Source organism: Oryctolagus cuniculus, chromosome 1, assembly GCF_964237555.1.
Source record: "Oryctolagus cuniculus chromosome 1, mOryCun1.1, whole genome shotgun sequence".
NCBI lineage: Eukaryota > Metazoa > Chordata > Mammalia > Lagomorpha > Leporidae > Oryctolagus > Oryctolagus cuniculus.
Window position 1 is genome coordinate 202,754,721 of NC_091432.1, and position 24,885 is coordinate 202,779,605.

The 24,885-nt window shown below is 40.8% G+C and overlaps 1 protein-coding gene across 6 annotated transcripts in view; it reads left to right on the forward strand.

Moving 5' to 3' along the window:
- Positions 1-24,885, forward strand: part of TGFBR1 (transforming growth factor beta receptor 1) — a 73,358-nt gene that overhangs the window by 13,411 nt on the left and 35,062 nt on the right. For 3 of the 6 annotated variants that reach the window (XM_070054875.1, XM_051843628.2, XM_070054874.1), the window contains exons 2-3: positions 16,719-16,964; positions 20,443-20,685. In XM_070054875.1, coding sequence (XP_069910976.1) covers positions 16,829-16,964; positions 20,443-20,685 — 379 coding nt within the window. In that variant the 5' untranslated portion in view covers positions 16,719-16,828. The remainder of the gene's footprint in view (positions 1-16,718; positions 16,965-20,442; positions 20,686-24,885) is intronic. The other 3 variants (XM_070054876.1, XM_051843634.2, XM_051843640.2) reach the window with 2 other exon arrangements.

Sequence of the window (24,885 nt, forward strand, 5' to 3'; positions counted from 1 at the left end):
TGAAGTTGCCTGTAGATATAATTCTGCAAGGTAGTCTATGGTATATCATCAGTATTCTGAGAAATAAATCATAGTGAGTCCCTAATGCCTGTGACATTGGCTGATCCTTGTCTTTTAATAATCAAGCCCCTCTTAGAGGCCTTCATCAGTAACCAAGATACTAGCATCAGTGCTGCCAGCAATTGAAACCCCATATTCCCAATGCCAGCTTTCTGGACTTGTAGATTTTTGAGGTCTGGAAACCTTATTAGCTTGGTTACAGTACATCCCACACTTCAATTTTCATGTACACAACGTGGTCTCAGAGGACAAGTGTTTTCCTCCAGTTCAATCAGGACCAGATAATTGCATCCTCACACCCCAAGAGAGTCCATGATGCCATGATTAGGAACGTTATAAAAATGTAAGTATTACAGAACTCTGTTTTGGCTGGCTTTTCTGCCCTTGCTTGGTTTAATTCAGTCATCTTCTTCTAGGAGATTTCAGCCAGAATTGTACTGCTGCTCTGGCATTTGTTCAGTGAGGGAGATGATCGTTGCAGGTGAGGGAGGGTGAGAAAACTGAAGCTGGTGTAACTACATGTGTGGTTCACCACATCTCTGACGTTTTAATAGTATATATCACCTCTCTTTTGGCTAGCTGGGTTCACTAATTTTTTTCTTTCTTCTGCAAAAGTGTAGGAGTAACATAAAAGTAAATGTCAAGAGAGAAATTTGAGAGTAGAATTTGTTTACAGAGTAGGACATGGGAATGGTTGACTATTGGGGAGCTGCTGTCTTTTCTCTTTTTGTAAGTCTTATAGAACTATTGATATCATAAACTCTGTACATATATAATTTTTTAAAGATTTATTTATTTATTTGAAAGAGTTGCAGAGAGAGGAGAGGCAGAGGCAGAGAGGGAGAGAGGGAGAGAGGGAGAGAGGGAGAGAGAGAAAGAGAACTTTCATCTGATGGTTCACGCCCCAGATGGCTGCAACGGCTGAAGCTGTGCTGATCCGAAGCCAGGAGCTTCTTCTGGGTCTCCCACGTGGGTGCAGGGGCCCAAGGACTTGGGCCATCTTTACTGCTTCCCCAGGCCATAGCAGAGAGCTGGACAGGAAGTAGAGCAGCCGGGACTCAAACCGGTACCCATATGGGATGCCTGTGCTTCAGGCCAGGGCGTTAACCCACTGTGCCACAGCACTGGTCCCCTGTACTAATATAATTGATACTAAAAATAATAGTGATAATTACTTAGCACTTACATGTCCATAAAAGTTTAGTAAATGTGAGGGGGTAAATATCCTTGTTGAAAAAATGGGTTCTTAGATTGAATTAATACATCCATAGGGGGTCAGCATTGTGATGTAGCTGTTTAAACTGCCACTTGCAATGCCACTTGCAACTCCATTTTGGAGTGCCAGTTCAAGTCCTGTGTGCTCTATGTCGTCATCGTCGTCTTTTTTTTTTTTTTTTTTTTTTTTTTTTTTTTTTTTTTTTAAGATTTGTTTATTTGAAAGGCAGAGTTACAGAGAGGCAGAGACAGAAAGAGGGAGAGGTCTCCCATCTGTTGATTCACTCCCCAAAAGGCTGCAACTGCCAGAGCTGAGCCGATCTGGAACCAGGAGCCTCTTCTGGTTCTCGCACTCGGGTGCAGGGGCCCAGGGACTTGGGCCATCTTCCACTACTTTCCCAGGACATAGCAGAGAGCTGGATCAGAAGTGGAGCAGCCGGAACTCAAACCGGCGATCATATGGGATGCCGGCACTGCAGGCGGCGGCCTTACCCACTAAGCCACAGTGCTGGTCCCTCTTTTTTTTTTCTTTTAATTTAAATTTATTTTATACTGAATTTATTCCCAAGCCATAAGTTTTTGCTTCTTTAGTTTCTTCTGTGATATCTTTTTCTTCTGTGCCACCTCCTCTTCTGGTTTAGGAACAGTTTGTTCCTTTTCAGTGAGGATCATCTCAGGGTGGCATGGGGAGCTCATGTGTGGGTTAATGCTACCGTAGGTTCTGTAGGGACCGCGGTGCATCCTGGGGGCTTTGTGCAACTGAATGTGCTCAGTGACCAGAGAATACCTGCAGGCCCTTCAGCTCAGCATTACTCTGCATTTTTAAGCAGGTGCAATAGAAACGCAGCAGTCTTGGGCCACCGACCCTGTGTCTACCCCACTGGTTGGCCTGGGCACACCTGCCAACTCCAGCATTGTACCGATGGAATGGCACACATTGGTTCTTTAGTGTGACATCTTTTATATACTTTTCGGAAATGTGTACCCTTGATGGCCTGGATGGTTTCTCGGATGTTCTTAAAGTGAACACAAAGATTTGAATTTCTTGATTTGCATAATTTTGTGCGGTTTTCTGGGTCAAGTGAGTAGCAAACCATTTTTTGCAGATCACCTAAGGCTGCATACAGGAAGAGTGCATGCTCTACTTCTGATCCACCTTCCTGCTAATAAGACTGGCAGGGCAGCAGATGATGGCCCAGGTCTTGGGTTACTGCCACCATGAGGGAGGAGACTTGGATAGAGTTTCTGACCTTCCACATACATAGGCGTTCTAGCTCCTGGCCTGCCCTGGCTGTTGTGACCATTTGAGGAGTGAACCAGCAAATGGAAAGTCCCTCCCTCCCTCCCTCCCTCTCTGCCTTCCAAATAAATAAGTAAATATTTAAAATAAGTAATGTTTTGAAGCTTTCACTCTCAAAATCTTACATGTCTATTGTTAGATTTATTCATAGTTTTTGACATTTTTAAAATTTGTTTTCTGTTGCTGCTTTAAAAAGAGAGGTGTGTGTTTGCTCGTGCACATAACACACACATATCTGTGTGGTGACTTTGTATTCAGTGACCTTGCTAATTTTTTTTAAAGGTTTATTTATTTATTAGAAAGGCAGAGCTGCAGAGAGGCAGAGGCAGAGAGAGGTCTTTATCTGCTGGTTTGCTGTCCAGATGACTGCAACAGCCAGAGCTAAGCCTATCCAAAGCCAGGAGCCAGGAGCTTCTTCCAGGTTTCCCATGCAGGTGCAGGGGCCCAAGGACTTGGGCCATCTTCTACTGCCTTCCCAGGCCACAGCAGAGAGCTGGATTGGAAGTGGAGCAGCCGAGACCTGAACTGCGCCCATATGGGCTGGTGCTGCAGGCAGCAGCTTTATCTGCTACGCCACAGTGCTGTCCCCGACCTTGCTAAATTTAATAATTAATTTTAATAGTTGATCTATAGGTTACTTTTTTATTTTCTATGTACATAATTAACATCTGCAAATAATGACTGTTCTATTTTTTTCTAATCTATTATTTTATTTGTTTTTTTTTTTTTTTGCTTGTTTCTTTTTCTGATTTATTACAGCCTGTGATCTCTAATACAATGTTGAAGAGCAATGATAGATAACCTTTTCTTATTTGTGATTTCAGGAGGAAATTCATTCGTGTGTTATTAAGTATAACACTTGCTTTCTGCCTTTCCTTAATCTGATAGAGTAGGTCCCCATTTATTTATTTATTAGTGTTTCATTTGTTTATTTGAGAGGTAGAGTTACAGACAGAGGGAGAGACAGAGAGAAAGTCTTCCATCTGCTGGTTCACTCCTAAATGGCTGCAACAGCTGGAGCTGAGCCGATCTGAAGCCAGGAGGCAGGAGCTGCTTCTGGGTCTTCCATGAGGTTGCAGGGGCCCAAGCACTTGGGCCATCTTCTACTTCTTTCCCAGATAAGCAGAGCTGGATTGGAAGAGGAGCAGCAAGGACACCCATATGGGATGCCAGCGCCACACGTGGAGGCTTAGCCTTCTACCCCATAGTGCTGGACTCTCCAAATTTATTTTATTCTGTGATTTACTAAGATTTTTTAAAATTGTGAATAGGAGTTGAATTTTAGCAGTATTTTTGTTTTTGTTTATATTACCTAAACGGTCAAATTCTTATATTCCTGCATCTGAGTATACTATCTTATATTAGCTCCCTGGAATGACTTTCTTTTCTTCATTAATCTTCCTTAAGTCGTAGTTCAGGTCTTGTCTTTGAGAGAGGTCTCCTTTTTCTGTGCTCTCTCTGCACTTTGCATCACCATTCATCAGCGGCATGTTTGTTCTGAACGTCGTGAAGCTGAGGGAAGAAATCTCAATCCGTCTTCCTGCAGGTGTATTCTTTCTTTCTGTACAGGTTACATACACTGTTCTTTCCTGTAGAAAGGTATTCAGGCCTTGTTCTCTGCTTCTACAATTCCTAACTACACATGGCACTGTGTGGTCATTTCTCCAGTGGTGGCTCCGGTAGATCTTTTGCTGTTTGATGGTCTGGGTGTTACTCTCCTATCTCAGAGGCAACTGGAGGGAGGTTACCACTTCCTTCTGTTAACAAAGTTCTATTGCAAACCTCTTTCCCCCAGCCCAGGCTGAGCCGCTACTTTCACTTAACGTTCATCACCACACCTCTGTATCCTTGCAACCAAGCTACAGTGTCCTCTGTCACCACTTGCTTTCCAGAGGGAAAAGATTGAGTCCCTGGTCTTTCCCATCTTGAGAGTGAGAGCATTGTAGATACTTAATCCTTTTTTTCTTTTTCTGATTTTAGAAGAAATGTAGATTATGTTCATGGAGCCCTTAGGACATTTCTGTTACTTTATCTGAAGCAAAGAGCTAGCATCAGATTTTTATCAAGTCTCTTTAAGCATGAACATGTTATAAAAGTTAATATATTATGATATTGTTAATTAAAGATATTACAAATAAATGTATATACTGGTTGTGTTCCAGCTGTTAGTTTGAGTTGAAACTGAAAATATACTTCCTATAGATTCATCTTCCACTAGCACAGTAAATTGTTGGGCTAACCCTGTTCAGTCCCAGTGCTGACAAACTCTAGATGGCTCTGAGTAGAGGAAGAGAAATGAGAGCTACCATGAATGTTAACTGCTTTATTTGCTCACTGTTTATGTTTTGCTCTGTCAGTGTTGCCTTCCCTAGCTATCTTGAAGGTTAGGTCTGGTTCTATTTCCAGCAGAGACTGGTACATGTAGCACTAAAAAAATTCACGTTGAATGAGTGCTTAAAGTTCTGAGCATTTATTATGTGCTGTGATTAGTACTGTTATAAGTTGAGGAAATTTAAAACTGAAATAAATTGACTTCCTCAGGATTACTCGGCAACTGACAGAGATAGGATTGAACTTAAGTCTTTTGACTCTGAATTCCATGAGCTTGACTACCAATACCCACTCATCAAAGTAAAGTCTAATAAGAAGCTGTGTAAAAGCATTTTTAGCTTGGAAACAATAAGAAATTCAGTAATTTTACGTTTGTCCTCACCATGACAGAAATTTCTCCATTTCTGTTCAGGGCCTGGGGTGAGAGAGAGTGCACACATCTGCTTTCTATATTAATATGCCCGTCAGCTCACTGAAGCGGAGCAGAAACAAGTTCATGTGACAGGCCCACTAATTGTCATCACACTATATGCAGCTCTACATTAGACCGTATTAATAGGGTGACTGTTTCCTTGTTTAGGGAAATGTATTCTAAATGTTTTTTTTTTTAATATTTATTTATTTATTTGAAAGGCAGGGTTACAGAGAGGCAAAGGCATATGTGTGTGTGTGGGGGTGTCTTCCATCTGCTGGTTCACTCCCCAAATGGCCAGAGTTGGGCCAATCCAGAGCCAGGAGCTTCCTCTGGGTCTCCCATGTGGGTGCAGGGGCCCAAGCACTTGGGCCATCTTCCACTGCTTTCCCAGGCCATAGCAGAGAGCTGGATCAGAAGTGGAGCAGCCAGGACTCAAACCAGCACCCAAACTAGCACCCGTATGGGATGCTGGCACTGCAGGCCATGGTTTTACTCTCTATGCCACAGTGCTGATCACTCTAAATTCTAAATGTCTTCTAAAATGCTAGTTTTAATGGCTATATAATCTTATATTTATGATTGTATCACAATTTATTGTCATTGTGTTGTCATTTGTATATTTTTCTTTTCTTTTTTTTTTTAAGATTTATTATTTGAGAGTCAGAGTTACACAGAGAGGAGAGGCGCAGAGAGAGAGAGAGAGAGAGAGAGAGAGAGAGGTCTTCCATCGCTGGTTCACTCCCCAGTTGGCCGCAATGGCCAGAGCTGGGTTGATCCGAAGCCAGGAGTTAGTAGCTTCTTCCTGGTCTCCCACTTGGGTACAGGGGCCCAAGGACTTGGGCCATCTTTACTGCTTTTCCAGGCCATAGCAGAGAGCCGGATTGGAAGTGAAGCAGCCGGGTCTCAGACCTGCGCCCATATGGGATGCCAGCGCTTCAGGCCAGGGCATTAATCCGCTGCACCACAGTGCCGGTCCCTATATAGTTTTTCAATACTTACATTTTTGCTCTCACCTATTGTTTCCTTAGACTCAATTCTAAGAAGTTGACTTAATTAATGGATTAAAAAGCATAAACTTTTTAAAGATTCTTAATGTATGAAGGTTCTTCAAAAAACTCTTGGAAAGTGTACATTATGAAAATTGTGCACAGATTTCAATTTTTTCGTACCAAAATAAACTTATCTTTTAATTCCACTGTTCATGAACGTTTTGAGATACTCAGGTACATGTGTAGGCTGTGTTCTCTGGATCAGAGGCTATGTTCATTATTACTTTAGAAATGGCGTTGCCCTCCTTTGTGTAGAGGGAGAGGTTATTCTGGGCAATGGGGTACATTAATTACACCAGTGGACTGAGAGAGCTATCTGAGTGGGACTTTTGGATTATTGAAAAGAGTACTGAGAGGTAAGGAAAGGACTTCAAAAAGGAAGAAAGGAAAAGGCAAAAGAAAATCTGCCTGACTGGTCATTCTACTGAGGATTCTGGAGTTTGCGACACTTACAGGCTAAGGAAATGTCCCCTGGAAGTTTATTCAAGAAAGATGTACTGGCTCCCATATGCTAGGAATTGAGGGAGGATCTGGGGATAGAGAAGCAGAAAGCACCAAATGGGAAATGGGTAAGTGATTTCAAGATGAAGTGCACTGCCGTAATTGTTGTACCTTGGAGATGTGAACTCAAGCTGAATTAGTCATAAAATGGTAACATGGGTGTGTGACTGAGTGTAACTTGTGAAATAGTAGAATCCTACTAATGTGGGGACTGTAGACTTTTAGACTAAAATTTTATTTAGTACAGGAGGCCCCTGCTTCACTCCAGAGTGTTGGTCATTAAGCTTCTATTTACATATCTGTAATGGCAGAGAAGTCGTGACCTTTTGAGGCAGCCAGTTCCATTGTCGGATGAGTTGTATTTGATTTTTTTAATTAAAATTTGTCCCATCCTGATATCACAATTTCATTTAGTACTGTGGTAAGATACATGGTCCCCATTGCTCCGTCTATAAAATGAGATTTGCCTCCACAACTAGGATACTTTTTAGTTCCAACTTTAATTCTTTGATTCTCGGATCATATTTACAGGGCAGATTTATATTTAGTTGACACTGATTACTTAATTGGACTTGCATGAGATTTTGGAGCCTGATTGTCCCTCTGTTTATTCCAGCAATGTCAGTAGGTAACAATAAGTACTCTTGAGTTTTTAAAATCTGTTGTTAACCAGATTTCCCCAATCTGCTAAGCAAATCTTTATCTTGTGTTTGTAGTTTATTTTATTTTATTTTTTTAAAGAGTTATTTCATTTATTTGAAAGAGTTGCAGAGAGAGGTAGAGACAGAGAGAAAGGTCTTCCATCTACTGATTCACTCCCTAGATGGCAGCAATGCCAGAGCTGCGCCGATCGGAAGTCAGGAGCCAGGAGCTTCTTCTGGGTCTCCCACGTGGGTGCAGGGACCCAAGGACTTGGGCCATCTTTTACTGCTTTCCCAGGCCATAGCAGAGAGCTGGAATGGAAGAAGAGCAGCCAGGACTAGAAACAGTGCCCATATGGGATGCCAGCGCTTCAGGCCAGGGCTTTAACCTGCTGTGCCACAGCGCTGGCCCCTAATTTATTGTATTTTTAAAATATGTTTATTTGAAGGAGAGAGAGAGAGAGAGATCGATATCGATTGATCTTCCTTCTGCTGGTTCACTCCCCAAATGCCTGAAGCAGTAATTAAGACCTCCAGACACATAGAAGTGAGGCAACCATTGGGACCAAGAGCCAGGATCTCAATTTGGGGTTTATTACCTTGAAACTATAATACAGTAAAAATCATTCCTAGGGCCTGCTGGCCTTTTCTTCATTGTCACTTCCTTTAACATACTAGGTGTTTGGTTTCTGGCATTCTTTCACGATGCTCCACCATATACAAACTTTGAAAGGTCTCATTTATCCTGCAGTGTTTGAAAATTTCGCTGCTGGTAATTATATTTCCTAGCAAGGAACTGACAGTTATCTGTGAGCACAGTGACTTTTCCTTCCAGTGCTGATTCATAGTGAAATCTTTGTACAGTTAAAAAAAAAATATTTATTTATTTGAAAGGCAGAGTTACAGAGGGTGGGGTGGGGTGGGGAGAAAGAAAGAGATATCTTCCATCAACTGATTCATTCCTCAATGGCCACAACAGCTGGTGCTGGGCCAGGCCAAAGCCAGGAGCCAGGAACTCCATCCAGGTCTTCCTCATTGGTGGCAGGGGACCAAGTACTTGGGCCATCTTCTGCTACTTTCCTAGGAGCATTGGTAGGGAGCTGGATAGGAAATGGATCAGCCAGAATGCTGGTGTCACAGGTGGCAGCTTAACATGCTGTGCTACAATGGCAGAAGACATTTTAATAAGGATCTAACTCAAGTTAAATGTTAGTAGTAGGAGGGCCGGCGCCGCGGCTCACTAGGCTAATCCTCTGCCTGTGGTGCCGGCACCCCGGGTTCTAGTCCTGGTTGGGGCACCGGATTCTATCCCGGTTGCTCCTCTTCCAGGCCAGCTTTCTGCTGTGGCCCGGGAGTGCAGTGGAGGATGGCCCAAGTTCTTGGGCCCTGTACCCGCATGGGAGACCAGGAGGAAGCACCTGGCTCCTGGCTTCAGATCAGCGCAGTGCACCGGTGGTAGCAGCCATTTGGGGGGGTGAACCAACGGAAGGAAGACCTATCTCTCTGTCTCTCTCTCTAACTCTGCCTGTCCAAAATAATAATAATAATAATAATAATAATAATAATGATGATGATGATGATGATGTTAGTTGTAGGAGAACACCAGTACAAATAAAGTGCTGATTAAATGAATTTTATCTTTTTATGGCCAAGTGTTCTCTGCATGCGTTGTAACTACTCATCATGTCTTACCCTTCTGTCCAGAGACTGGAGTTTCCTTTTAACCTTTGTGGTGAAGTACTCCAGATTTCAGAACCTGTTGAAGCGTGGGAATACGTGCATGTCAGAATTAAGAAAGTGATGCCTGCTGGTAGATTGGGGAAAACTGGGTAGTGTAAGTAAAAGGTTATTAACCATGGCACTTTGGTCCAGATCTTTAGTTTCACAGAAAAAAGTCAAACTCAAGGGGTCTAAACATGAAGCTGTATGACTAGTCCTTGAGAATCTTAAAAATTTAGTGTTTACTTAGTGTGGGGATACCAGTACAGAAAACATTCACATAGGTTTCATTCATGTTTGTGATGGTAATATAGTGGGAATATTGTTACAAATTGTTTTTTCATTAATGAAATGGCAGAACTGAATTACATGTAGACGTTTTCAAAAGTTTCATGTGGTTCTTCTAATCTAAGATTCTGTAGTGGAATTTAGGTACTACTTTGGGGAAGAGATATTCTTTGGTGGCCTAAGAGTTAAAATTTGGAACAGTGCCACTTACCATATGTGATAACTCCATGTTTGTATAATAACTTAGTTTCAAAATGTGTTAATGTGTAATATTTCATTTAACGACCTCACTGAGGTGAGGGAATGCCTTAGAAAGGTGTTATGTTCATTTTGCTGATGAAATAAAACCATTGTGGTTAGCATCTTAGTAGTTACTCTTTTTTTTTTTTTAAAGAAAGATTTATTTATTTATTTGAAAGAATAACAGAGAAGGAGAGGCAGAGGCAGAAAGAGATCTTCCATCTCTAGTTCACTCCCCAGTTGCACATGTCTCCCAAGTGTTATCTAGAATGACCTTTGAAGCTTTTCTTGATACCTCTTCTGCTTCAGCAGAGTTGAAGCATGTTGACTATTCTCAGGACTCTGGATTTTAACTACCTATTGAATGCCTTACTCCTTCACCCTAGTGAACTACTTATGTGCACATACCTTTTCTTACTCATCCTTTCACCCCACAGTCCACATTGCATAGAGATGCTCAGTGAATAATTGCAGAATTAAATGGAAGAGTCAATTTGATGGGTTGGTATTGAAGAGTGGGGAGTGGGGTGTAACTTCTGGGATGGTGGGAAGGAGATGTCTTTTTATACCAGTTCTAGATAGCCAGTGTCCCCTATGTATGGATTTTAAAAATTAAAACAAAATGGAAAATCAGGTTAATAAAAGGGAAGGGTAGTCAAGGGCCAGATCTATTAGTAAAATATATTTGAATTTTCTGAAACATGGGAATTAAAACTCATGTGTTCATGGGAATTTTTCTGATTTAGAGGGGCTGGTGCTGTGGCTTAGTGGGTAGGGCCGCCACCAGCCATGCCAGCATCCTTGTGGATGCTGGTTCGAGTCCCGCTGCTCTGCTTCTGACCCAGCTCTCTGCTGTCATCTAGGAAAGCAGTAGAAGATGGCCCAAACCCTGGGGCCTCTGCACCCATTTGGGAGACCTGGAGGAGGCTTCTGGCTCCTGGCTTTGGATTCACACAGCTCCAGCCATTGCAGCCATTTGGGGAGTGAACTGGCAGATGGAAGACCTCTGTTTCTCTCTCTCTGCCTCTGCCTCGCTGTAACTCTGCCTTTCAAATAAATAAATAAAATTTAAAAAAAGGATTCTGATTTAGAGTAGTATTTTAAAATTCTTATAACTCCTTGCCTGGTTAAACTCTGTGTTCTATAATGTTTATATTTGTCTAGTGACCTGATCTTATTGAAGACTCTTATTGAAACAGCAGTTAAGAGAAGCCCCCTAGCACTCACTTTTTCAAATGTGTTGTAATGCAAAGGCTCCTTTGAAAGAACTATAGAATATATTTTTATGATGTTACTTAAATTGTATAGACATGAAACTGCAAATTAAATACAAGGACAATTACAAAAAGATAACATTCCAGTTAATACAGTTATTCAGTATGATGATGTTTAGGTTTGCAGTAGGAAAAAATAGCTTTAGGTCTTCTGATTCTATTTTATATCTGTTTCTGTATTTTAACTCAGTGATAATGCAAATCGCCAATTCCTATTTTCATTACTAATGTTGTGTAGTATTTAATGTGTCTTCAAGGGTTAGTTGGTAAGTTCAGGATAATGAGGCCTCATACCTAAGCAAAACACTGCCAGCAAGCATTCCTCAAATACGAATTTTAATGACATGTCAAGTGCTTTGTACACTAGAAGATAAGATTAACATTATGACATTCATTAAATGGTTTTCTAAATCAATTATTGCTAGAAAAATGGGAAAATGTCATTGTATACTTAATGATCACATTTATTGCTATTGAACTTTTGCAAATTATGCTGCAAAGATAGGACCCATTTAAAACTTGCACATAGGAAAGTGCATAGATGGCATTGGCTGTTACTGTTGGCTTTTGAGTATGCCAACAGTAACATGCCTATATTTCTGTATGCTGTTGTGGTTCAAGTTTTCTGTATTTTTTATTCTTTTCTGTTACAATGATATGAAAGCTTTGCTCCCTGTGTGAGTGTAGTGTGCCAGGAGGACCTGTGGCCTGAAGGAAATCTTCATGCAGCTGAAGAAGCAGCAGTGACAGTGACAGCCTAGTGACAGTGCTTGTTTAAATGGTCTTTACCCATGATAGGTGGATGGTATGGTGAGAAGCATGTGGTCTTAGAGTTTGTAATGTGAGAGCTAAATTGGAACCCACAAGTGAATGTCTTGTTCTACCAAATACTTAGTCCTTAACTCATACACTGGGGAAAGTATTGGCTTTCTCTTTTTACACAGCACCACATTGTGTTGTGCTGCTCTCCCTCAACTAGTATTTGGAGTTCCTCTGGGGCAGTGACCATGCGTTATTAATGTTTGTATACTAAGCTTTTGGTAGAGTAGCTGATGCAACTAATGCTTAGAAAACATGGGTCCAACGGCTAATCATGAGGAAAAAGTGATGACAATCTCCTGCGGTGCCGGTTTTAACCTTCCACGAGTCACAGATCCCTTTGGGGACTCAGTTGAAAGCTAAAGACTTTCTTCTTGAAGATGCAAATACAAACACTGTTTGACCTGCAGTTTTAAGGGATTCATTACCCCAAAGTCAGTTCATAAATTCTTTTTTTTTTCTTTTGACAGACAGAGTGGACAGGGAGAGAAAGAGACAGAGAGAAAGGTCTTCCTTTGCCGTTGGTTCACCCTCCAATGGCTGCCGCGGCCGGCGCGCTGCAGCCGGCGCACCACGCTGATGTGATGGCAGGAGCCAGGTGCTTCTCCTGGTCTCCCATGGGGTGCAGGGCCCAAGTACTTGGGCCATCCTCCACTATACTCCCTGGCCATAGCAGAGAGCTGGCCTGGAAGAGGGGCAACCGAGACAGAATCCGGCACCCCGATTGGGACTAGAACCTGGTGTGCCGGCGCCACAAGGCAGAGGATTAGCCTAGTGAGCCGCGGTGCCAGTCATAAATTCTTAATTCAGACTCCCTCCACAGTAAGTTATACCCAGGAAACCTATAATCCTCACCAAACATCACCATAAATTATTCAGGGTATTAGCTTTCTATAGGTCTGTCTAGCCACTCCTTTTCCAGGTATGTTGGACCTCTTTAGTCTCATAGATGGCCATTCCGTCTGGACTCTCTCCTTGAATAATTGAAAAGTTTAGTTACACTTAAGACTATTGTCTGTGCTTTGCAGCCTCATGAACTTATGGTGAAATGTAAGCACCCATTCCATCATTCTTTACACAAGTATTTTTTGAACATATCAGCCATAGTGCTAGGTGACACATTTTCACAAGTGATTAAATCAAGTCTCTGGCCTCAGAGAGCTTATAGTTTCATATGGGAAAGAGAAACAAAAATAGCAATTGGCATAAGCAGTGTGTGCTTTGGGGAGCAGTTAGCCTCTTTGGGGAGTGTGGTTGAGGGAGTATCTGTGTGTGTGTGGGAAAGTGTTAGCAATAATTACAAGAAGACTTCCCTAAAGAAGTCATTCCTGGAGTCATAAAGATCACAGTACATTTTTTTTTGAGGATTTTTGCACCTATGTTCATCAGGGATATTGGTCTGTAGTTCACTTTCTCTGTTGTATATTTTTCTGGCTTAGGAACTAAGGTGACTCAGACTTCATAGAAGAAGTTTTGGAGGATTCCTTCCCTTTCAGTTATTTTGAATATGTTGAGAAGAATTAGAGTTAATTCTTTAAATGTCTGGTAGAATTCAGCATTGAAGCCCTCTGGTCCTTGGCTTTTCTTTGTTGGGAGGATCTTTATTACTGATTCAGTCTCTGTCTTGGTTATTGGTCTGTTTAGGTTTTCTATATCTTCATGACTCAATTTTGGTAGATTGTATGTGTCTAGGAGTCTCTTCATTTCTATTAGCTAGTCGAGTCCAACAATACATCAGAAAGATCATTCACCCAGACCAAATGGGATTTATCCCAGGTATGCAGGGGTCGTTCAACTTCACAAATCAGTAAATGTGATACATCACCATAACAAACTGAGTAACAAAAACCGTATAGTTATTTCAATAGATGCAGAGAAAACATTTAAAAAATATATAATATCCTTTCATGATGAAAACCCTAAACAAATTGGTAATAGAAGGAACATTCCCCAACACAATCAAGGTGATTTATGACAGACCCATGGCCAGCATCCTATTGAATGGGGAAAAGCTGGAAGCATCCTCCCTGAGCTCCAGAACCAGACAAGGATGCCCATTCTCACCATTGCTATTCAATATAGTCCTGGAGGCTTTAGAGAGAGCCATTAGGCAAGAAAAAGAAACCAAAGGGATACAAATTGGAAAGAAGGTAATCAAGCTACCAGTATTTGCAGGTGACATGAGTCTATATATAGGGGATCCAAAAGACTCCACTAAGAGACTATCAGAATTCATAGAAGAATTTGGTAAAGTGGCAGGATATAAAATCACCAAAAAATCAATAGTCTTTGTATACACAGGCAATGCCATGGCTGAGAAAGAACTTCTTAGTTCAGTCCCATTCACAATAGCTCCAAAAAGAATTAAATACCTTGGAATAAATTTAACCAAAGATGTCAAAGATCTCTATGATGAGAATTACAAAACACTAAAGAAGGAAATAGAAGAAGACATTAAAAATGGAAAAATATTCCATGTTCATGGATTGGAAGAATCAATATCATCAAAATGTCCATATTGCCAAACTCAATTTACAGATTCAGTGTGATCCCAATCAAAATACCAAGGACATTCTTTGCAGATCTGGAAAAAATGATGCTAAAATTCATGTGGAAACACAAGAGACCCTGAATAGCTAAAGCAGTCTTAATACAACAAAAACAAAGGGGGAGGCATCACAATACTTGATTTCAAGACATAGTATAGGGCAGTTAAAACATTCGGGTACTGGCACAAAAACAGATTTGTAGAACAATGGAACAGAATAGAAACTCCAAAAATCAGTCCACGCATCTACAACCAAAGTTGTCTTTGACAAAGGAGCTAAAATGAATCCCTGGAGCAAGGGCACTCTCTTCAACAAATGGTACCTGGGAAAGTGGATCTCCATGTGTGAAAGTATGAAATTAGACTCATCCCTTATACCTTACACAGAAATCCACTGAAATGGATCAAAGACCTGAATCTATGACCTAATACCATCAAATTACTAGGGAAATTTGGGGAAACTCTGTAAGACATTGGCATAGGCAAAGACTTCTTAGAAAAGATCCCAGAAGCACAGGCAGTCAAAGCCAAAATTGACAGACAGATGGGATTACATTAAGCTAAGAAGCTTCTGCACTGCAAAAAAAAAAAAAAAAACAAAAAAAAACCAAAAAAACCTCTCTCAGGAAAGTGAAGAGGCAATTGACAGAATGGGAAAAAATATTTGCAAACTACACAACTGATAAAGGGTTAACAACTAAAATCTGTAAAGAGCTCAAGGAATTCAATGACAGAATGAACCATCTAGTTAAGAAATGGGCAAAGGGCTTGAATGGGCATTTTTCAAGAGAGGAAATTCAGATGGCCAATAGACACTAGAAAAAATGCCCAGGATCACTAGCCATCAGGGAAATGCAAATCAGAACCACAATGAGGTTTCAACTCATCCCTGTTAGAATGGCTCTCATACAGAAATCAACAAATGACAAATGCTAGTGAGGATAAAAAGTTACCCTGATCCACTGTTGGTGGGAATGTAAACTGGTACAGCCACTGTGGAAGACAGTTTGGAGATACCTTAGGAATCTGAATATAGACCTACCATATACTCCTGGGAATTTCCCCAGACCTGAAGAAATCAGCATCTGAAAGAGTTCTCTGTACCCCCATGTTCATTGCAGCACAACTCAAAATAGCTATGTTATGGAATCAACCCAGATGTCCATCAACTGATGACTTGATAAAGAAATCATGGTATATATACACTATGGAGTACTACTTAGCTGTAAAAAAAAAAATTTTTTTTCTCTCGCAACAATATGAATGAAACTGGAAACCATCATATTTAGTGAAATAAGCCAGTCCCAAAAAGACAGATATCATATGTTTTCCCCGTTCTGAGGTAACTAATAGAGTACCTGAAATGTAATGTACTGGAGTGAAATGGACATTTTGAGATCCAATGATTGTTTGTAGCCCTTGTATCTTCTGTTGAGGAGCAGTGCTTTTTTTTCTTCTTCTTCATACTATTTGTTGAAGTATTTTACTTAGTGTAAGGTTAACTATATGATCACTAAGTAAACTGAAAATAGATCTTTGTAAAAATTAAGAGTGTGAATGTGAGAGGGAGGAGGAAGACAGGTTGGAACGTGGGCAGGAGGGAGAGTGTGTGTGTGGGGGAGTGTCACTGTGTTCCTAAATTTGTACATATGAAATAGATGAAACTTGTATAACTTAAATAAAATTTTTTAAAAATCCAGTGCATGCAAGTGGATGTATTTCTCTAGTCATTTCTGTAGCTAGGCTGTCTGTGTAGTTGAAGCATATATGTGTTATTATGTGTATAATCCTACCTGGAAGATATATGTCTTTCTCAGGGTTTGCACCAAGGGGAATACAGTGTCTGGCTTAATACAAATCTATTTACATTACTCCGTTATCAAATTCACCAAAATGGCATTTCTAACCTACAGTGAGTGAGAGTTCTGTTTCATACATTGCTCCCAAATGGGGAGTAAGTGAATGGATAGTTTGGGACTGATAAAAATAAGTATAACCATTAAGAATTTAACTGCATGCTGTTTCAAATAGAGGGCAAAGGCTTATCTTAGCTCAGTGAAATTGTATGTAACAAAAATTGTTCAATATTTGGAAGCAGAAAAAAGTGAGAGGCCACATTTCACTATATTCTCTTGGGCTTCTAAAATGTGTGAAATTCTCAGTGAAATTTGGAACTTTAAGAGCAATGGATTTTACTTGAACAGTGCAAATATTGTGTAATAATATGATCAATAATGTATTAATAAAGTGAATATTAATCATTTCAGACTGTTAACTTTGAGTTTTTTTTCTAATTGAATCTCATTTTGTTTTTCCAGCATTACAGTGTTTCTGCCACCTCTGTACAAAAGACAATTTCACATGTGTGACAGATGGACTCTGCTTTGTCTCTGTCACAGAGACCACAGACAAAGTTATACACAATAGCATGTGTATAGCAGAAATTGACTTAATTCCTCGAGACAGGCCATTTGTATGTGCACCCTCTTCAAAAACTGGCTCTGTTACTACAACATACTGCTGCAATCAGGACCATTGCAATAAAATCGAACTCCCAACTGTTGGTAAGTTGTTACTTACATGATTTTTCCCCCTACATTTACAGGAAAAGTTCTCAGACTGTGAAGGGACTGTAGCCTGACTTGGTCAGTTTAGAGGCAAGAAGTAGCTTGTCCATAGTCACAAGAGTAGCCGAGACCCTGACTCCTGGGTGGGTGTGTTAGAGATGCTGTTTCCAGGGCAGTCTTTCTCTGAGGTCTGTTAGGCCTAAAAGATACCCTCTGAAAAGTTAAATTCAGACAAATCTGTCAGCAGCAGAATGTCCTGAGTGTTCCCACTTTGTTCTCTGAGTGAATTTCTCCTTCCTTGGATAAGTCTCCTACCTTTTAATGCATGGGGATTGAGAGCAGCACTAGTAATCAGTCAGATGTTTTTCATTTTGTAATTAATTATACATGATTTCTAGCTTTTTGGTCCTTCACTCATAGTTTACATTTTTAAATGGTTTGGCAGAGCCAAAATGTGTGATGGATTAGAATAATTTTATTATTCATTTTATTTTTTTATTTGAAAGGCAGAGCAACAGAGAGACAGAGAAAGAGATCTTACATCTGCTGGTTCACTCCCCAAATAGCCACAATAGCTAGAGCTGGGCTAGACAAAGCCAGTGGCCTGGAACTCCATTCAGGTCTCCCACGGGGTACAGGGGTCCAATTACTTGGGCCATCTTCCACTGCTTTCCCAAGTCCATTGGCAGAGGAGCAGTCGAGATTTGAACCATGTTCTGGTACGGGATGCTAGTGGTGAAAGCAGTAGCCTGTTGCTGGCCCTGTATTAGATTGATTTTAAAGTAGAAGTCTGAGCATATTTTTGAATCTTGTACCAGTTTCCCCAAATTCCAAAATCCCCAAATTCCAAAATCTTACCATAATAATAAAAGGAATCTAACATGCGGGAAACTTATATTAATGCCCACAGAATTAATGGAAGAACGCCAACACTTGTGAGGAACTTATGCAGTTTCAAGAATAGACAGCCCCAGACCAGTAAGAGTTGACAAACTGTACAAGAAAGAAGTGAAAGGGCCTCTTGCAAAATCCTACCAGGACCTCCAGCCAAGGGGAGTGGCCGAGTCGGGCCACAGAGGCAGACTCTCAGTCCCTTCAGAAAGTCCCGCTTTCAGTGTGCACTTTCCTCTCAGAGGGGGGCCAGGCCTCATGCTAATTAATAAGGTTCGGAAGCCCTGCTGTGGATCAGAGGGAAAGTCCTGTTCTCTGCTCCTGAAGGCAGGCAGCCTTCCCCTAGGGTGAGCCGGATAGTGAAGCTTCCCAGGGGAAGGCCCTGTCAGACTAATTTCTTTGTGACTTTTATGTAGGCATCTGCAGTAGAACATGGTAATTCCCCAATTTCCCATTGCTATTGTTTGAGCTTGAAATATATGAGTAGAGATTTATAAAACGTAAAGAAGTCCCCTCCTTTCAACTGCTAAATACACAGAACTACTCATTTCCAGCTCCTGAATAGGCAAACAGCAAAAATTACAAATGAGAAGCAGCAGTGGTTCGAAAGAAGTGGACTGAACTGGGTACGTTAGAGTAGATGAGCTCTTGTGGACAGACTTGCTGCCTGTGAGGGAGGAACCTCCACCCAGGCCAAGGTCAGTTTCCAGCCTGTCACTGGGAAGGGAGAACATTTCACGGTTGTTAAAAATCACTTTCAGCTGAAAAGCTGTTGATGAATGTTTTAAAAAATGTATTCTTGAGAGTTAACAGTGGACTGGCTATTGTAATTTTATTGTCAAGCTTGAGAAATTGTGTTACAATTCAGAGAGAAAGACAGTTGGTGAACAAATTAAGAGAGGTAGAGGACAGATCTAGGGTACCCAATATGCTTATTTTTAAAAGTCCAGAAAAAAGGCATTAAGAACAGGCAGAAGAGAGGAGAGCAAGCAAAATTAGTGAAAATTAGTGTCAGTTTCAAGGCTTAAAAAAAATCTTAAAAGCATTTAGCATGTGTAAACACCAGTTACCTATAAAAGGAAAAAAGTTCAGATTTTCTGCTGCCTTAAAAGAAGGGAAGTAGAATATTACATATTGTCACTCAAAATTCTTGAAGTAAACCGGGATTTTATATGCTAAGGCATCTGCTATCCTTAGATAACTCTTTCAGTACACACTCATATACTTTTCCTAAAGGAAATTACTAGAAACAGGATTCTATATGAAAGGAAATCAATCCAAATGAAGATGTAAGGAATGGGAGAAATATGATATGAAAAAAATATGGATGAGTAGTGAACTAGTAAGGCTCAAAATGAATGTCAAAATAATTGTAATTAATGTGGTTTCTGAAACAATACAAAATGTTATCTATTAAGAGATTATAGGAAAATAAATGATTTGGAATTAAAAAGTTTAGTTGGCTATAGTAGACTGTAAAGTATGCAAACTGTTTAAAAAAAAGATAATATATTGCCTGGAAAAAAATTGGAGGTACAAGGGGATTCTTAAAAACGTCATTAGAAATGCATATTTTTTTTAAAGATTTATTTATTTATTTATTTGACAGGTAGAGTTACAGACAGTGAGAGAGAGCGAGACAGAGAGTAAGGTCTTACATCTGATGGTTCACCCCACAAATGGCCGCAACGGCTGATCCAAAACCAGGAGCCAGGTGCCTCTTCCTGGTTTCCCACGCGGGTGCAGGGGCCCAAGCACTTGGGCCATCCTCCTGCTTTCCCGGGCCACAGCAGAGAGCTGGACTGGAAGAGGAGCAACCGGGACCAGAACCCGGTGCCCATATGGGATGCCAGCGCCGCAGGTGGAGGATTAACCTAGTGTGCCTCGGCGCCAGCCCCTAGAAATGCATGTTTTGAAAAACTATGCATGGACTTCAAAATTTTTCACAACAAAATAAACATGTCTTCTACTTATTATGTTTTTCCACTAACTTTTGAAGTCCCCTCGTATATATATTAAAATATGAGTTGTTTGGGGTGGTGAGGCTGTAGTGTTTTTTTACTTTTTCCTTATTTTTTTTGTGTGTGTATGTATATATGTGTGTACGTATGTGTGTGTGTGTGTGTGTATATATATATACATACATATATAGAGAGAGTGAGGAATATAATATACCTTGCTATAAGCCATGCAATAAGAAGACATGCTAAAAGTACTTTAAAAAAAAAAAAAAAAACCACTTTTAAGAAGACAATTTTGGGAATTGTTCCTGATTTTGGTTCCTTTATTTGTGTCCTGAAATGAAAAATGCAGAGGTTCTAGGATGTGGGTGGTAGCTAGGTAGCCTTGTGATTCAGATGATGGCTGTGAATACAAGAAAGTATGAGGGTGCTGACTGAGCTGGTGATGGTGAGGAGGGCTAATGGAAGAGGACTGAGTGATCCTCTTGTTCTGGATTTGAGTCCTGTGAGTTGCTCTGTGACTAAGTGGTGGCAGGGACCAACTGTGGGAGATGTGGAGGATTAGGAAAATGTGGGTGCTACCTACAGTGTTTTTGTTGTTGTTTATGTTTATTTCATTTGAGGCCCTTTTTCAGTAAAGCAGTCACCTGGCCTTGGTCCTGTCGAACTAGCAGCTGTCATTGCTGGACCAGTCTGCTTCGTCTGCATCTCACTCATGTTGATGGTCTATATCTGCCATAACCGCACGGTCATTCACCACCGGGTGCCAAATGAGGAGGATCCTTCATTAGATCGCCCTTTTATTTCAGAGGGCACCACGTTAAAAGATTTAATTTATGATATGACAACATCGGGTTCGGGATCAGGTAATGTAATTGTTTCTCCTTTTTCCTACGAAGTTTTTTAAGAATTAACTATGATATTGATTTTATTAGTTGGCTAAGCCAATGACTTAGTTTCCTAAAAACTTATTCTGGGTTTGAAACTTATGAAGATCTTTAGGTTTGGTCAGCATCTGGCTGTGACTGGGTTAGTATAGAGAACTCGGAAATTATTTCCGTCGAAATAAGTCAGTAAGTCAGCTCCGTAGTTGAATACATTTTAAAGCATTCTCACATAAGAAGTTTCATTTGCTCCTCATGACTGAATGAGGTAGAAAGTATAAGGACAGTTATTCTCATCAATGGAAGAGGGTTAAGTTCATAGATGTTTGAATGATCTGCAGCTACCCAGGATTATTTAGCAGCTTTATTTGTGTATTTAAAAGCAGGCATGAAAGAAATATGTTTGGAATTGGGGAGATTATTGCTTTTTTGACACTGTAAAATTGCCATCTTTAGCTGAGGCCTGATTTTTCATTAAACTAATTAATTCTTAGTCATTTTCTCACTTCAGAAAAGTCTGACCACTTTAGTACAGCCCTGTGTGTCCATAGCCCCTGTGATGTTTGCTTTTCTCAGTTCTGTTTGTTAATTTTTGTGAGATAAGTGATAGATAATTCCCCTTGCTAAGATGGATTTTGAGAAAGCAGTGCTTCGTTTTTAAGCCAAAGGGAAATACCTTTTTTATTTATTTATTGCATGTGATTTAGAGGGATATTAAGAAGGGAACATCCCATCCCTTAGAATTTTGGAATTTGATTCTTGGCTGTGAATCTAGATTCCAGTGCATGCTTTGTCACTGATTGGTTTTGAGTCTTTGCTTAAACCGTATTACCTCTTTTGGCTTCAGCTTCCTCATCACAAATAAAAAGCAAACACTGTTGATAATAATACTTAAGAGTGGTTTGTTAGGACTTCTAAATGAAATGTAGTATCTTTTGAAAAGTCTAAATCATCTGATGGCCAAATTGATGAATAAGGTGAAGATTAAAAAACATAAATGATGAAAACTTCAGGGAATATTTTTTTTTTTTTTTTTGACAGGCAGAGTGGACAGTGAGAGAGAGAGACAGAGAGAGAAAGGTCTTCCTTTTGCCGTTGGTTCACTCTCCAATGGCCGCCGCTGCAGCCGGCGCACCGCGCTGATCCTGGCAGGAGCCAGGAGCCAGGTGCTTTTCCTGGTCTCCCATGGGGTGCAGGGCCCAAGCACCTGGGCCATCCTCCACTGCACTCCCTGGCCATAGCAGAGAGCTGGCCTGGAAGAGGGGCAACCGGGACAGAATCCGGCGCCCCAACCGGGACTAGAACCCGGTGTGCCGGCGCCGCAAGGTGGAGGATTAGCCTATTGAGCCACGGCGCCGGCTAAAACTTCAGGGAATATTAAAGAAACGTTAAAGCCAAAGTTATGACTGGGAAGTCATAGCTCCAAAGCAAAAAGTCACATCTAATGATACAGAAAGTTCATGTAATGAGAAATGTCTGAAATGCCCATCATTGAGTATGTATATCTGTTCATTGTATTCAGTATGAGGAAACTGATTCCATGACCTGAAGTCTGTAAACTAGTCTTGTGTATTCTGTGAGTCAGTCCTTCTATGGTCACCGTGAAACATATAGAATTGCACTGGAGCTGAGGTCTCTTAAGTCAACCATGGGGACTTCTGAAGCAATTGTGGGAGGGAGATAGTAGGCTGAAATGGAGCAGCCTTAGTACTGAAGATGTGATAGGCTGAAATGGAGCAGCCTTAGTACTGAAGATGTGACAGAGTTGGGGCAGGAGTGGTGGATAGAGGTGGTTTCTGGGCTTTCCCCATTGAGTCTCAGTTGATTCAGATGGTTCCTACAGAAAATTTCACTCCTTCTAGAAGTTATCCTGGTGCAAAACTATAATAAACAAAAGCCAAAGTCCTAGAAATGCAGATTGACTACAGATCATTTGGAATTAATCCCTTTGATCTACTTGCCTACACTCAGGGAAATCAAAGCAGCTCATAGCCCTCAGTGCAGTGGTATGGATTGTACTTCAAAGGGAACCAGTGGACCTAAACAATGAAAAGGAATTGCTATGTGGGTGGTGCTTGTTTTCTGAATAAGGTATTTGTTTACTTTGTAAAGTGTAAACATGAAATACAGAATGGAAATACTTTTCCATTTTTCATATATTTCTAGATCCATCAAGAATTGCAGCTCTCTATTGTCTGAAAATTCTTCCTGCTTTTATGCCTTACCCTGCAAAAACTTATCTGTATCATTTGCCAGGTCTGTGGCTTTGTGTCACTGATGTCTCATGCTTGAGTTATTTCATCTTTAAAATGAAAGTAATGGGGGGCTGGTGTAGTGACATGGCAGATTAAGCCACCACCTGCAACACGAGCATCCCATATGAGCACCAGTTTAAGTCCTGGCTTGTTCCACTTCTGATCCAACTCCCTGCTCATGTACCTGGGCAAGCTGCAGCAGATGGCCCAAGTGCTTGGGCCCCTGTACCCATGTGGGAGAGAGACCTGAATGAAGCTCCTGGCCCAACCCTGGTTGTTGGCAGCCATTTGGGAGCAAACCAGCAGATGGAAGATACCTCTCTCCTTCCCTCCTTCTCTCCCCCTCCCTCCTATCCTCCCTCTCGCTCTGTAACTCTGCCTTTCAGATAAATAAATCTTTTAAAAGAAAAATGAAAGTGATGAGCCCTATTCTGTGCAACTCAGTGAATTGCTATGAAATTCAAATGAGAAAATGTTTGCCTGAATCCTTGGTAAATGGTAAATTTGTGTCTAGATGTCAATTGTTAACTCTTTAATTAAAAGCATATTTGGAAGAAAACTTGGACATGCAACATCAATTATCAATTTGTTGTATTGTAATAAAAGCCTGGTTTAAGATCTTCTTTCCCTGTGTACAGAATTCTTTCTTAACTTATCCAGGCAGAAGCTATCTTCTGTTGAATGATAGTAGAAAATGCCAGCTGTTTCCCTTCTATTTTATTATAAAGTTTATGACTAAGGAAGACATCTGTTCATAATACCATATTTAGTTCTTTTACTCATTGAGGAAACCTAAACCTGAGCATTTCATGGTTTGGATTGCATGTTTATTTCACAGTAAGATGGGATATCTGAAGGAAGGTACTCCCTCTGCCTCTCAAAGGCTATATGAGAACTGCAGGGAAGACTGTGAAGGGCTGTGTCCTAATAGCTCCAGCCTTGAAGATAGCCCAATCCCTATTCATTAATTTGAGTCACAGGCTGTGCATGTGAAACCCAGTTCAGCTGTGATTGGATTGTAAGATGTATGTGAGCATGTACATGTGCATATGTGTCAGGTTTTGAAACAGTGAGTCTGTTAGTATGCCAGTGCATACTTAGGATCTCTTGGAATATGTACATCTTGTTCAGGTCTTATTTCCATTGTTTTCTGCATGTGAAGGAGCTGGGACCCTGTTTTGCTATTGAAGCTTCCTCTCAAGCACTTTTGAAGGCAGAGAACAGTAAAGCAAGAGAATATAGATTTTTTTTGTCTTTAGAAGAAAATTGTTGCCTTTTAAAAATGCCCATGTATTCATGAGGGTTATAATAACCCACTATAGATAGCATGATGAAACCTAGATTCAGTTTTTAATTCTAATTCTGCATATAGAATCCAGTAGTGAAGGGAAATACAAAAACTCTTATCCTGTTAGCATTTTTTAAAAAAGAATTAACTTTAAAAGACAGAGTGACAGAGATGTCCTTCATCCACTGATTCACTTACCAAATGCCTGTAACAGCCAGGACTGGGCCAAGCCAAAGCCAGGAACTAGGAACTCCATATAGGTAGAAGGGACTCAAGGACTTAAGCCATTACTTGCTGCCTCCCAGGGTACACAGCAGGAAGCTGAATGGGAAGTGGAGCAGGGACTCCCTCCAGGCTCTCAACAATGCAGCAGTGCCCACCCATGTTAGCCTTTCTTGACCATACTATTTACATGAGTCTGAAACCTGTAAGGCATTTTTAGACTCTGCGTCTGTGATGGCTTTTTCTTCTTTATCATTTTTTTTTTTTTTTGACAGGCAGAGTGGACAGTGAGATAGAGAGACAGAGAGAAAGGTCTTCCTTTTGCCGTTGGTTCACCCTCCAATGGCCGCCAAGGCTGGCGCACCACGCTGATGCGATGGCAGGAGCCAGGTACTTATCCTGGTCTCCCGTGGGGTG